The following is a 15,278-nucleotide window of genomic DNA, read 5'->3' as shown; positions in this document are numbered from 1 at the left end:
AAAATTTGTCCCAGGGGAAGAGGAATAGGGGTTATATTACCTGCAGTTGATCTTTGATGAGATGAAGGGAACCCCTAGAGATGAAAAGAAGCACCTCTGTAGGGCCTTCCCCTCATCCCCGTGGGGACACAGTGTTTTTGGGTTTAACGGCGTGGCAGAACTTACTGCCTCCAGCTCAAATAGGAGTCTATGGACATTCCTGCGTTTTGCGTACCAAAGATAGGTCAAGACTAGAGATGAGCGAGTATACTCGCTAAGGCACTTGACTCGAGCGAGTAGTGCCTTAGCCGAGTATCTCCCCGCTCATCTCTAAAGATTCGGGGGCCGCCGTGGGTGACGGGTGAGTTGCGGCAGGGGGGGGGGGGGGAGAGGGAGAGATCTCCCCTCCGTTCCTCCCCGCTCTCCCCTGCCCCCGCCGGCCCCTGGATCTTTAGAGGCGAGCGGGGAGATACTCGGCTAAGGCACTACTCGCTCGTATAAAGTGCCTTAGCGAGTTTACTCGCTCATCACTAGTCAAGACCTATATTTTTGCTCCGTAGGTAATTTCAGTCGCTGATGTCCTATTTTTTGTTAGGTGTGTTTTTTGGTTTTTTTTGTTTTTCTTTTTTTGCACTGCTAAAATTCCTTCGTCTGAATGTCTTCATAGGAAACCATTGATTCTAATACTCGCAATTTTTGTGCGCGGCTAACTTAGATCACTAAATTCCCTCATCTGAACGAGCCCTTAATAGCAATTCTTTTGGACTGTATCACTATCAGCAGAACTCCCACTCCTGAAAATCTACTGTTGTTCACCATTATGCGAGACCCTCTATAAAGCAACTTGACTCCCTCATTTCTGGGACTATGAAGTGTTCTTCAACAGATGGTGGACAGCTGTCTGTTTTGTTAGGTTTTTCAATTAGTAGACTTGCTACTGTCAGGAAGATGAATGTGGATCCACTTTGCCACACACCAGTTTGACTTTGGGCTATCTAGGGAGGCAGCACCCGGGGAACCCCGGTTTTTACCCTTAGCTTCTCCAAGTGGTTTACCCTCTTTGCTGTGAGGTCCCCAAGCCATTACTTATCCAGATAGTTCTAGTAGTGTGGCTGCTGGTACTACATTGGACCAAGGCGCGGTACCTGATAGTTTGAACATGAGTCTTGCAGGCATACAGGCTGTGGTCAGGGCTGGTGGCACAGGTGCAATTACAAGGTCAAAGCTCAAGGTCCGGGTAGGCGGAAGCAATAGCAAAGTCCAGAATACAAGGCAGAGGTCAGGAAGCACAAAAGTCAGAATAGTCAGAGTCATGCAAGGGTCAGAAACAGAATATGCACAATAAAAAAATGGGGGCTTTGTCACAAATAGCTAATGAGACCAAATTGTTTAGGCATGCTCCATGAGGGGTGGATGCCTAATGTCACAGGTGCAGGAATGAGACTGGAGGGAGAGACATGTAGGGAGCATGCTGGCCCTTTAAAAGAGGGCTCAGGAGAATCTGCAAGCCCTACAGGCAGACACTGGAGGTGCAGAGGAAGACAGAGCACAGAGTGCAGAATGGCAGCGCCTAGTGGCCGGTCGAGGCATGGAAGTGTTGGTGATATGCCTTGATAGTGCCTGTAAATTGGGGCAATAATCTGAAGAACGAACGACCTAGTACACAAGTTCATGGACAGCCAATAAGACCCCCGAAGTCTGCGGTGTCGAAAGCTATTTACTGTAAATATTTCTGCTCTTCAGAGTGTGAAGCTGTTAACTATTTTTTTTTTTAGATCTAAAATCATAATTATTTTCCCAGTGTTTCTTTGGGCTTTTTCAAAGATTTATTTGTGACTTTCCCATGTCTGGTTAAAGCCAGTATTTTAAATCTGAGCTTATGCTGAAGCTATGAGGTTAAAGGCTTACATAAGAAAATGAGGATTATTATTTAGAAAATGTTATTTTCATATGATTAAAATGGACAGATTTTCTACTCTAAAACACTAGAGATCTTTAATTTCCATTTTCATGTACTTGACATGAGGGCCAACGCCGGCACCAGTTGTCGGATAAGTGTATTATAAAACACATGGATTTTCACATATAACAACATCTGACCGAAATGCACAATCACCTCCTGATTATGTGCTAAGCACTACTTACGGGGAGTTACTCGCTCATATCGGTTCAATTTCCCACAGCTGCAGCATATCATTATAAAGGATAACCTCATAGAAAGTGCACCGATTCAGACTTAACCCTTTAAAGACTAACATGAATTAAAGACTACGAATAGGCTGGATTCAAACATTCCAATCGCACCATGGCCAAGATATGCCCTCCATGCAGCCATACCACACCAACAGGGAGACATCTTGTCAGTCCAAACGCACCATCGAGCTAACTCAAGGGTAATCACTGAAGAAGAATTAATTAAAAAACTAACTTTATTAATAATAATTAAAATCAAAATGGACAGAACACAACCTATATCTGAGATTGAGGTGTTTAGGAAAAACCCTTCACTCCTCAGAATCTAAGTAGGTCCCTCAACAATGACTCCACTAGTAATTATTAGGTGTCTCAGTTCTCATGTGCAAATTTATGAAGTACATGAGATGACAATCTTCCTTTATTGATGTGGTACTAGTCATTGAAGTGAGTGAGGTTTAAACCACCTCCTGCTGATAAATAAATAAATTATGTCGTTACCCTCATGATAGGTCCCCAAAATCAGACAGAAGTTCCAGATAGAGAACAAGGTGTTATGTATATTGCTCAGACACAACACTGTGCTTAAATATACTTCAGTTGAGACCCTCCTCCGGAGATATATAAAGAGGAGGATTAGATTATGAGCACAGTGTTTAAATACTCCCTATATAACCCTTTATTCAGATGTAGTAAATGGTGGTTATTCACCACTCAAGGAGAGGAGATGGTTAAGTGTCAAAGAAAGGACCAGCTGAGAGAGCCAAAAGCTGATATTAATAAGAGTGGGGTAATGGAGAGCCTCCACTATATACTCCTGATTGGCTGGAATCGGCACATGTGACGGGGGTGGAGCTACGCGATGACGCATACAAGGGGGCGGAGCCAAAACACCGCTGCTTCCGAGCAAAGCCGAAGGGAGAAGACCCATCTGCGCAAGCGCGTCTAAAAAAGCAAGAAGACACCGAAATTAGACGGAGCCATGGCGACGGGGACGCTAGCAACGGAGCAGGTAAGTGAATAACTTCTGTATGGCTCATATTTAATGCACGATGTATATTACAAAGTGCATTAATATGGCCATACAGAAGTGCTTAACCCCACTTGCTTTCGCGAGACAACCCCTTTAATGTGACAAAGATCCTATATGTTGGGCCAATAAAAAGCCAATATGACATATAAATATACATAAGTCATCTTTCAAAGTTTTCATCACTTGACTCAAATGCAATTTGGGCTCTTTGATAGGGAAAGACTCTTCATTGACTGTTCCACCACATACAGCAATTCCGATAACTGAAAACTGAAGCCAAACTTCTCTCAAGTTGTACTATGTAGAGAAAAACAGTGTGGTATCTGGAAGGAGATCAGATCTTGTGTAGGAAGCATCGGCCCCTAGGAGAAATACAAGTCACACCAGCCTGTTGCGGTATCAAATGATTTCTAATTTATTCAAAGGTTCATGTGGTTTATATACCATAAATGACATCGCAAGAAAAGTATCCACCTCCAAGAATAATTCAAATACATGATAGGATACAACTAAAATGTTTCAAATAAGTTACACCTTTTAAGGTGTAACTATAATAAACAATAATACCCTATGATTTCACTAGGAAGGAATGCAAGGGAGAGGGTCCGAGGGACCATCTTATCTTCTGTCTTATCTCGTACTACTCTCTGGTATATAGAATTGATTTCACTTAACCCCTTCACTACTTATACAAGCAGCATGCTGTATCTTCCTAGTCTACAATCTAATGGCAAAAACAATTAACTGATACATTGATCTACAATTTTCTTAACAGTATCATGTTAGCCAGAAAGATCTATTATGTTAAATATGGTGATAAAGCACAGATATATGTTGTCACACCAACCTGATGAAGATGTCTAGTAGACTCAAAAGCTTGCATATATCATTTTTCTTTGTAGACAATAAAAATATTGCCTGTGTAGTACATTTGTTGTATTTAACGTGAAGTTATACAAAGCATTCACCTCTCTTGGCCAAACTAACGTTACTGCTACAAAGCTCTCTTCCAGCATTTGCCCAATACTGCGTGTATAATTGCCTCTCTCTCTTTTTAGATATGGAACTTAGCAGAGGTCCTTTCCCCTCTTATATATCTAAGCCCTCAAACCACCAGCTATTCAGATCTAAAATAATCCTAATTTTCATGGTATTGAATTGTCAGCGATTCCCAATAAGGTTCATAATTGTGTGGGAGACTTTTTTTTTACCAGTCACTTCCTTTCCCAACCTTTTGGAGGACCGGTCCAGGCTTGTAAAAAATGGCAGTCATAAGCAAGTGATATTTTTAATGGTTAGTTATAATGTATCGAACAGGCATAATGCAAAAGGATGTCCCTTTGTGAATAATTTACACCGTGACTGATGGTTAGCTTATATATTCTAAACATCTCCAAAAATGAAAGCAAAAACAAGAAGAAAAAAAAGTTTAGATTGTTCTATTTTCTCTTAAATAAAGAGGTTGTCCAGTTGTAAACTATTGTAAGTTTATCCTCAGGATAGGTCATCAAGAAAGGTGGGCTGTTGCTAGGACCCCCTCAATCAGCTGTTCTTTGGACCGGCAGAGGGGCTCACAAACTTTGCTGATTTCTGGGGAAGCAGATACCTTCGTTGCAGTGGCCAGGCTTGGTATTGCAGGCCATTCATCTCAATTGGAACTTTGCCTGTAATACCAAGTCTGGCCAGTGTAGAGAGAATGGAGCTGTGTATTTCCTGCAGAAAGCAGCTTCATGCACATCAATGGATATCCCAATCAGTAGACTCCTGCTGATCTACCACTAATGACCTATTCTGGAGACAGACCATCAATAGTTTAAAATGAGACAATCCCTTTAAGATACAGACAAACCTTAATGTTGTATAATGGAGATGCAAAATACTAATAAATTTACACTCACCCAACTACCATACATGAGCGGGTGGTTTCTTAAGATTGCAACTGCAGTCAAATAAGGCTTCTATAAGGCACCAGACACGTGTAGTGCACCATCCTAACTACTAGCCCATTGGATACTATCAGATCAGGTGGGCTTGTGAGTCTCTACACTCAAAGAAAAATAAGATAAGTGAAAAAGGCCTTCTGGTTAGTATGTAGGTGTGTAAGTGGTCGATCTTCAGTATTTTGCACCTATGGAACCTCCCCCATATAACATTGGGGCTGGTCTGCATCCTGATAGAAACTAGTGTTTCAACTTCCCTTACATCAGTAATCATAGCCTTTTCCTAGTGATATGTCACCAACAAGCGTTGGCTCTATTGGCATTGAAAAATATTAATGCATCATCCACCTAATAAAAAATCCGGCTTGACAAATGGCTGCAAAGTGAAGGGAAGGCACCCATAACTTACATTGAGAGAGGATAGAGGTATTCTAGCCGGGACCAAAAACCAACCATGTTAGAATTATGAATGCAACAACCTGCCTCATGGTGTCAATATTAAGAACAATGGTATAGAGATGTACAGGTTAAAGTGACTGTCTTATGAGACAACATACACACATGTGGATTCTACACAGGAAGGTGTAGAGTCAAAAGGTACTTTATGTACTGTTGATCCTGTGGATGGGGGATAACATGAAATTCTGATACAGCCCCTTTATTATGGTTCTTGAAATTCAATAATGAAAAAACCATTATTTTCATTTTTTGTAAAACTAGAACATAATAGTTTTCTGATGCCAACTATTTGTGTTGGACCAGACGTCTGCCAATTTATACCCACCTACAGAGGTAGCAGCACTAATGCAAATTGTGTTAGTGTGCCATGGAGACAGCATGGTACGACTACCCTTTTTGCACAGCGCATCTGGTTATTAAAATGAAACGGCAGTGGCAGCACTACCTAAGGCCTCATGTCCACGGGGAAAATCAGATCCGCTGCAGATTCTCCATGGAGAATCTGCAGCGGGTCCCTCCTGCCCCGCGGACATGAGCGCCGAAAATAGCAATTTAAAGGCATTTACCTATCCGGCGCGGGCGACGAAGCTCTGCTCTTCCTCACGGCCGGATCTTCATTTTCGGCCGGCGGATGAATTCCTGACGCCGGCGGCACGTCGCCGGCACGTCGTCGACGTGCCGCGCGCATGCGCCGGGCACATCCGCCGAGCCGAAGCAAGGGAGATGCGGCCGTGAGGAAGAGAAGAGCTTCGCGGTCCGCTGCGGGTGAGTAAATGCTTTAAATTCCTATTTTAGGTCTCCCGCGGATCCGGACGGCTTCCATAGGCTTCAATAGAAGCCCGTGGGAGCCGTCCCCGCGGGAGACCCGCATGAAAATGGATCATGGTCCAGATTTTTTCATGCTCCATTTTTTTTTAAATCACTTTTATTGACGATCCGCGGGTATTTATCTACCCCGCGGGTGGTCAATGCATCCCTATGGGGTGCGGATCCGCATGCAGGAAATCCGCTGCGGATCCTAAATCCTATTTTCCCCGTGGACATGAGCCCTAAATAGCGTAGTACATCTACTCTTTAAATATAGCACGCCAGCCATCATGGTTGTCAACGTTACATTGATACAACATGTGCCAAACAATTTTTTTTTCAGGACTACTTTAAGTTTCCAATCCACCCCTGTATATCAATGTACCTTTAGTTTTATCAAATCGTGAAAAATGAGCAAGCGCGTGCCCTACCAATAAACAACTTGTTACGTCCGCTGCGCACCAAGCTTCAGCACAGGCACAAAGATGCATCCTAACAAAACTGCAACCACACTTACAGTATTTGCTAGGACAGATTACACCACTCCAGGCAAAGAAAGAAGAAAAAACCTGTCCCTTACTATTCAGGGGAAGTGGGGAACTCCTGCCTAAAAGCAGGGTAGGCGTCCCAATAAGGACGGCCCCACGGTTTTCACCTAGGACCTGACTATTCCTGATTAGGTACCAAGAGATAAACAAAACACAGAACATGCCAATGTTCACACCTGTACACTGAACAGGACTGTTCACACTCATGTCCAGCCACCTGCTCAGACACACAGAACACGTTGCAGTTCACACAAATAACACAGAACAGGAACCCCACTCAGAATGCTCATGCATACTGATATTAAACAATAGCTAGCATACGTGTCCTCACACCAAGGGGAGAGAGTTACACACCGACCTGACATAAAGTGACCAGTGTCTGGCATCACCCACCTGACAACACACAAGACATCATATGTCTGGAAGCCGCACCTGTCAAAGGGAAGGGGAGAGGGGATCTGCATAAGATGCAGACAGGAATACAGGTGTCCAGACCGTCCTCAGGGAAGGTGAGAGAAACACTTCAGACTAAACATGCAGAACACCAAGCTCAAAGTGGGACTAAGACAGAATGAATAAATCTTCATCTGGCTCCACCTCTATATAGATACTTTAATCTGATGATTGTTTCTCTTTTCACCTTAGAAGTAAGTTTACACAATTCTTTGTGCCTCGGTTTAATCTTACTTACCTTAAAACACAGGTGTAGAATCCACTGTCTTGAGCTTCAGCCGAATGAATCCATAGAGAGTCATCATCTTTGCTCATCCTAGCCACAGAAAATAAAATTGGTTCTTCCAAATCTCCTTTGGTTTTGTACCACATGAGCCGGAGTCCTGCACTTTGTGCCATGGTGTAGTTAGTCCTGATATAACTGTAGAACAGAGCACATTTTACTCGCACGGGTTCTCCTGCCAGTGACATATAGGTGTTTAGATCCACAGACCAGTCAATGCAGCCATCCGCTGTAAGAAAAGCAGAAAAAAAAGCCACATGAAAAATACAACATAATTATCGTTACTTCTTAATTGACATATAGCTGCTCAAATGGATATACACTCTGGTGGGCACTTTATTGGAGGCACCTGCCCTTTCACAATTAGAGCATCCGTGTATGGAAATTAGACCCAAAAAAATTGGACCACAGAGCATTGAAAAACATCACTTGGTTAGACGAATCCAGATATCTGTTGCACCAAGCACATGGGGGGGGGGGCAGAATTTGGTTCAAGCAGTATGAATCGATGAACCTTTCCTGTCAGCTGTCAGAACATATCAGCACCTCCGTCTAATTTGGGGCAACTGCAAGAAGCTTCTTGCCCACCTGAACTAATATTTTTGTAGACAGATTTTAAAGGGCTACTCCAGTTAATTTTTTGATTCATTCGTGATGCAGCCATCTCCCCCTCATGAGTTAGAGTAACTTTAGTTAGTTATTTCTTTCTGCCTGGTCCTCTTTCTCCGCTGTGCGTACCATCCCAGGTGTTAGAAACAGGCCCATGGCCGCAAATTGTATATGAATCTGGACCGGTTTCTGTGTCCAGGCTTGCATGCAGAAGCAGGCACTGACTTTAGTCTGGGGTCCAAACGGCCTAGCGGCGACAAAGGTAATTTTTAAGGATGATAGGGGTTGTGTGGAGGACAATGGAGGATTGTGGAGAATCATGAGGGGTCTGTGGAGGACAATCGGAGTTGTGTGGAGGACTGGAGTATGATGGGGATTGTTCGGAGAACTAAGGATTAGTATTATGTGATGACTTTTTTTCTTAACTTTTGTGGTGGATATCATGAAAAACTGCTTTTTAAGTTTAATTAGTGTTTGTGTATTTAATGTATGGTGCAAGATAACTCTTCTTTTTCCAATGTGGCCCAGCTTGAAGACCCCTGCTATTACACAATCACTATAAGAGAAACACTGCTGAAGAGGACACAGGACCTCCTATCAGTTACTGATGATGATCACACAAATATAATAGAGGAGATCACTGTTCATCTTCCTGCTCCGTAGCTTATTCAGGTAGATACAGAAGGTAATAATAATTGTTCAACTGTCAAAGAAAAGAGAAATCTACTATTACAGAGGGATGCAAATCAATCCAGGTGAATTTTCTGCTCTTTTCAGCAATGAGGAAGAAGGATCAGTAACTACTAAGAGCTGTGTATAGCTGTGTAGTATTGAATAGGTGTCATTAAGCTATACAGCCTCTGAAAAAAAGAGAGGAGAGTGGGAACTGAGCTTATGTGCACTCTCTATAGAGAGACCAGCTGATCAGTGCTGGGAATATTGCCCAGCCAGATAGTTGAATGTAGGAGAGCCCACAGACCAAGTATAAGACTTTCTAAATGCATGAGAAGGAAAACTCAATGCAAAAAAAAAACAGATAAGTGCATCATTTTTTTTTTTGGCAGGGCCTTAGTAAGATACATGTGTGTTCATTTTCAATGGCCTTTAAAGTCTAGGATTTTCCTTAATTATAAACAATAGGCTAGCTGAAAAACATGAATATATAGTATGTGTTGCACAAGCCTTTCGTAATAAAAAAAGGTTTTTTTTAAATTAATCCGATCCCAAAATAGTTTTTGCTTTCCATCATACTTATCACTCTCTGAAAGGAACTACTCCATTTTGTAGCTCACCTCACGCAAAATGAATCCAAATCTTTAGGTCACAAAAACCTAAATTTAGATTATAGCAAGCATCCAATTATATAGATGAACATCAAAAAGATGTCCCGCTGTCTATTTTTGAATAGAGGGTATAGCTCTATATGAAGAACATAAAAGGCCCAGTAAATGCAGACTTGGGACTATAAAAATAATCTTACGCTATGTTGGATACAAATGTACAAAAATCCTCAAAAAAGCTACATCTCGGCATCATCTTTAAGGATAGCTTGATCCATGTAGACTTTCTTCTTTACTTCTAGGGAAGTTATGTGAATAATATTGGAAAAAAATAAAATAATGGAACAATCAGGACTTCAAAACGAGAGGTGTCCTTGACTGTTAAGATCATGTAGCAACTCAGCTGGCAATTAAACCCCAACAACGTGAAAAAATTGCTAAACAAGTTGACTGTCAGTAAGCATAAAAGACAATTCATGGTTCGAATTCACTTTACAACCCGAGGATCTGCATGGTTTATATTCAGCAAATTTAAAGAAATGAATTAATGAAGAGCACTGGGCAGAGTGTGCTTAATCCATTAGGAAATTACTGGCTCATCACACCACATATCTTAGATGCTTTGTGAAAATTTCCTCCAGTAAGAGAGGCAAAGGGACATGTTTACCACAAAGTAGACCACTAGTTGTCAAAAACACAGGCTTCCAAAGGAAAGGAGAACATCTAAAGTTCATGTTATTTGTAGAAATGTTCTATAATTTACATGTTTAAAAGCTTTACAAAAAGCCATGAACATAAAGCCGGGTTCACACAAGGACATGCCAACTACGGCCAAAAACATTAAAAAAAAATAAAAAAATCCACAATTGCACATGTAGACTCGGAGGCAACACTACGGTGATGTTATTTCCTAAACTAAATGTGATCCAAAATATCTTTTTTAAAAATATATAAAATGAGAAAAAACAGCGCTCCTTGTGTCAGACCAGTGGGATAAAGTTATAGGACCAATAGAAGAGATTCTCACCTGAGGGGACGCAATTGTGCTAATAGCAGCAGCCATCTCCAGATGGACAAGCATGGAATCTCCGAATGGCTTCAAAAGACTTACCTTAATTTCAATTTTAGATTTCTGTTTCTCTGTTCCGTTTTCGAAGCAGAGAAATAGAAGCAAAATTGATCATTTTTTTCCCAAATTGATTTAAAGGGGATTTCAAAAAATTAAGTCCTTTCAGTTTGCTTTAGCTTTTTTATTGGATCAAATAGCGCAGTAGACTGTTTGCTTCTTCTCGGATGTTAGGGCTCAGTTTAGAGTTTCCATCTATCTTTTCCATTTTTGAAGAGGAGAAACTGAAATAACAGAGAGGAGAACGAATCCAATTTTTTCCCAATTGATTTCAATGGGTTAAAAAAAAAAAAAAGTGGAAAGCAAACAGAATCCGTTTTTTTTCCATTTTATTTCAGTTTCTCTCCACCAAAAATGGAGCAAAGAGATGGAAACCCTGAAGTCAGCCCTAAAGCAGGTGTGAATGCAGCCTTTGTTCCAGTAAATAAAAACTGAAGCAACATGGAACTGAAGGAAATAGAATGCATTCCGTTTTTTAAAAAAAGAGTTTTGAAATTAATGAGAAAAAATAAATTGATTATTTTACTTCAGTTTCTTTGCTTCAAAAAGGGAGCAGAGAGATGGAAAACCTGAACTGAGATAAAAGCAAGTGTGAACAAGCCCTAATATATACAATGGAACACGGAGTATGTTGGAGTGCTGATTTAGGCAGAGAAGCGGGAGCTTGACTCAAAATTTTTATTGAATACAGGCTTATGGATCTGTTTTTTGGTATCGGAATGATACCATCATCAGGCCACCTGACTACTCAGGAGGAGTTTTCTATTAAATCATTTCTTAACCCTTTCCAATCCACTGTCTGACGTCTGAAGACATTATGATTTAAGGCTATACAGCTCCGATGTTTGAGGACGTCTGTCGGGGGTTCTCTTACTGTATATTGCCAGTCTCTCTGCTGTCGGAGCCTATCCAATGTGTCACCTCATGCAGTACTGTCTTTAGCCAGCAGATAGCGTCATTGTATAACGGCAGAAAAAGAGTAAGCCCCCTAGGAAAACCAGGATACAAATTGGATGGGAAAGGATTAATTGTGGATCTGATTATGTTAATTACTTGCTGTGTTGTCTGTGCAATCTCCATTATATAGGGCACACAGTTCAACCTCTTAGTTATCGCCTGAACAAACGTACATCAAATACCAATAACGCTTTCATGTTACAGAGCAAAGCAAAACATTTCATTATTTCACACAATTCAGATTTTAGTAAATCTGAGGCTCCACAATATTGTCCTGATAGATTAGGAAAACTGCAGCAAAGGGAGTCATTCTGGAAATATAAGCCGTCTCTATTGTCCCCCAATGGCTTGAAAGAAAACACTGAAACTAATATCTAGCTTTATAATCTGTGTGTATTTTATTCTTTCTAAACAAATTCATTCATGTACCTCCTCGTATGGCTTGTGTGCGCCATTTTTTACTAGTGTAGTCCAATTATTTAGTCATCATTGCCAATAATATATATATATATATATATATATATATATATATATATATATATTATTTATTTATTTTTTTAATTAATTTTATATATAGTTTTGTTTTCATCTTTTCAACACAGTAATCATACGTCTTCTCATATGTGTACGTTGGCCATAGATCGTGACCATCGGAAGCATTGGCTTCCAATGTATTTGTTCAGATGACCTATTTTAAGCCGCATAAATACATCACGTCGGAAAAAATAGCACATACGTAACCGAAATCGGCAAAAAGATGGGTCTTGCTCTATCTTTCAACTGATATACACTGGCAGCTCCCATGGACTCCTATGGAAGCTACAGGAAAGAGAGAAGGGAGGGAGTTTAGCAGCGTCCAACGCAGGGAAAAGCCTACAGGTGCCTCTATTTAGGCATTAGAAATCATTCTGCGGATTTATGCCGAGTGAGAGATATCCAGGCTGCGGAGTATTATTTCGCTAATACGTTGCACCCGCCGTGTGAACGGACGAGAAAACGTTAATTAAGATCTGGACTTGATTGCATCTTTTCTTCTTTTTCACATGATTTTATGGTGCGTGTGGCCGACCACAAAAACACATACACTTATGTGAAAGAGCCCTAAATGTAACTTTTTTATTCAGCAATTGGATTCATATCTATCAAATAATTCCTATAAATTTATATACTCTTTTTATTTTGTGGTTTCTTTCTTTTTGTTTTTTACATTTAAAATCCATTGATATAGTATACATTTTAAACATTTTGTATATATTTATATACGGTATATTCCAGCGTATAAGGCAACTGGGCGTATAAGACGACCCCCCCCCCCAACTGTCGCCTTATACGCCGGGAATACGGTGTAGGAAAAAAAAAAAAAAAACAGTACTCACCTGCTGCAGCGTTCTGCGGCGCTGCTGCAGGCTGTCACTCCCTCCTCCTCGCGGACAGAGCATTGCTTTCTGGATGCAGGGGTTGAAATCTCTGCCTCCAGAAAGCTAATGCTGTGATTGGCGAACTCAGGCGGCGTCAGCCAATGAAAGCTGGCACTGCATTAGCCAATCACAGACATTCAATGATGTCATTGAATGGCTGTGATTGGCTGACGCCGCCTGAGTTAGCCAATCACAGCATTAGCTTTCTGGAGGCGAGGATTTCAAGCCTCACATCCAGAAAGCAACGCTCCGTCGACGAGGAGGAGGGAGCGACAACCTACAGCAGTGCCGCAGAACGCCGCAGAACGCCGCGGGAGGTGAGTACTGTTTTTTTTTTTTGTTTGGACAACTGTATACCCGGCGTATAGGACTACCCCCGACTGCAGAGCAGATTTTTCGGGGTTAAAAGGTCGTCTTATACGCCGGAATATACGGTACTTGTTTTATTTCCCCGATGGACATTGATTGCTGAAAAGTGGCCAGATCAAGGTATCATTCTGATCCCAAAACGCGTAGCCCATAAACCTGGCTTGAATCAAGATTCTTGAGTCAAGCTCCCACTTCTCTGCTGATCAGTGTGCCAACGTTTCTCCAAATTCTTTGCCTATATTTCAGAAAATGAAAACTGTGCCAGGGGCGTTGTAATATGGGGTACAGAGACAGCCAATGCACTTGGGTCCTGGCACTTGAGGGGACCCAAAGGTCCTTCTAATACAGCACACACAGTATAAGGTTACCAGGTTTCTAATGGCATATGGTACATGGTGGTCCTCTTAAGCTATACCTCTGAGCAGTACCACATGACCAACACAAATGGGCTGAATTTTATATTGGTGATCAATATATTAGAAAAGAAAATCCTATATGGCAAGACAATCTGCAAAAATATCAGCATAGGCTGGATGACTTATTTCTCCACCAACACTAATAATGGGAAATACATACAGAATGAAATGCTGCTTCTACTAATATTTACTGCCACCCGAATATATTTACACAACACATCGCTCACGTCAAAAATTTCTTTATAATATTTTGGGTCAATCCAACCTTCCAAATTGGAAGCCCCGTGAACATCTGTTTGCAAAAGTAACATTTAACGTATTTTGCAGCATTTAACAAGAATTATACATTCAACCAAATTTGCATAAATCACAAATACAAGCGAACGTAAGACATTTTGTAATATCTTATTAAAAATAGAATGCTGGGATAAAACATATCAAACTGCTAGAATGTTTCTGGCAAATTAGCATTGTATGTCCAACGGAAAAATGAGTGCTTCTCTAGGAAACATATTAGCAGGACCGCTGGTAGAGGGGGGCACACTTAGCAATCACCTAGGGCCCCCATCCTTGAACAGGCCGCTTGTTTTCAACACTGCCACTGCTATTCAGCTGCAGGGCGGCCCATCATTGAAAGAGATCAGTCAGGGAGCGCCTGAAGGATAACAGCAGGCAGGAAGCGGCAGAAGAGGAGATGTAATGCCACGGATGGAAAAAGTTTCAGGTCAAGGAGTTAAAATCTAAAGTCATAATAAAGTTGAATCAAAAGGTGTGTATCGGCATACAGAGCAAGGGTTAACATATTCATGCTACCCATCAGATGTGAACCTAGAATGCCGGCACTACACGGCAACAGTGCTATCCACTGAGCCACCTTCTCCTCATCCTCCATGAAAAAAACTGAAATGAAAAATGACTGGTTTCCCAGTTTCATCCGCCTCCCATTGACTACAACGCAAGAAAAAACAGATCCGTCTATATCCACTTTTGTAACTGAAAACAGAAGCGCAGCAAACTTAATTTGCCCTTTGAAGAACAGAAGGGAGATATAAAATACAGAAATAGATTGGGACTAAAGATGAGCGAACACGTTCGGCTCCGCCCCTTTTTCGCCCGAACACCGAACTTTGCGAACACTTCAGTGTTCGGGCGAAAAAGTTCGGGGGCCGCCGTGGCAGCGCGGGGGGGTGCGGCGGGGAGTGGGGGGGAGAGGGAGAGAGAGAGGGCTCCCCCCTGTTCCCCGCTACTGCCGCCCGCGCCGCCGCGCATCTCCCTGCCCCCCGGCGGCACCCGGACACTTACGCGCGAACACTGCAGTGTTCGGCAAAGCCGGTGTCCGGGTGCGGATGTGTCCGTAACGGACACGTTGGCTCATCCCTAATTGGGACTTAAGAATTTCGATTTCAAT

General features: G+C 41.8%; 1 protein-coding gene across 1 annotated transcript in view; it reads right to left on the bottom strand.

The window, feature by feature from the left end:
* The window catches only part of IL1RAPL2 (interleukin 1 receptor accessory protein like 2), an 824,602-nt gene that overhangs the window by 488,692 nt on the left and 320,632 nt on the right, over window positions 1-15,278 (bottom strand). The window contains exon 3 of the mRNA XM_066582114.1: window positions 7,651-7,924. Coding sequence (XP_066438211.1) covers window positions 7,651-7,924 — 274 coding nt within the window. The remainder of the gene's footprint in view (window positions 1-7,650; window positions 7,925-15,278) is intronic.

This window comes from Eleutherodactylus coqui, chromosome 10 (genome assembly GCF_035609145.1).
Source record: "Eleutherodactylus coqui strain aEleCoq1 chromosome 10, aEleCoq1.hap1, whole genome shotgun sequence".
Lineage (NCBI taxonomy): Eukaryota > Metazoa > Chordata > Amphibia > Anura > Eleutherodactylidae > Eleutherodactylus > Eleutherodactylus coqui.
This window is presented reverse-complemented; position numbering and strand designations above follow the sequence as displayed.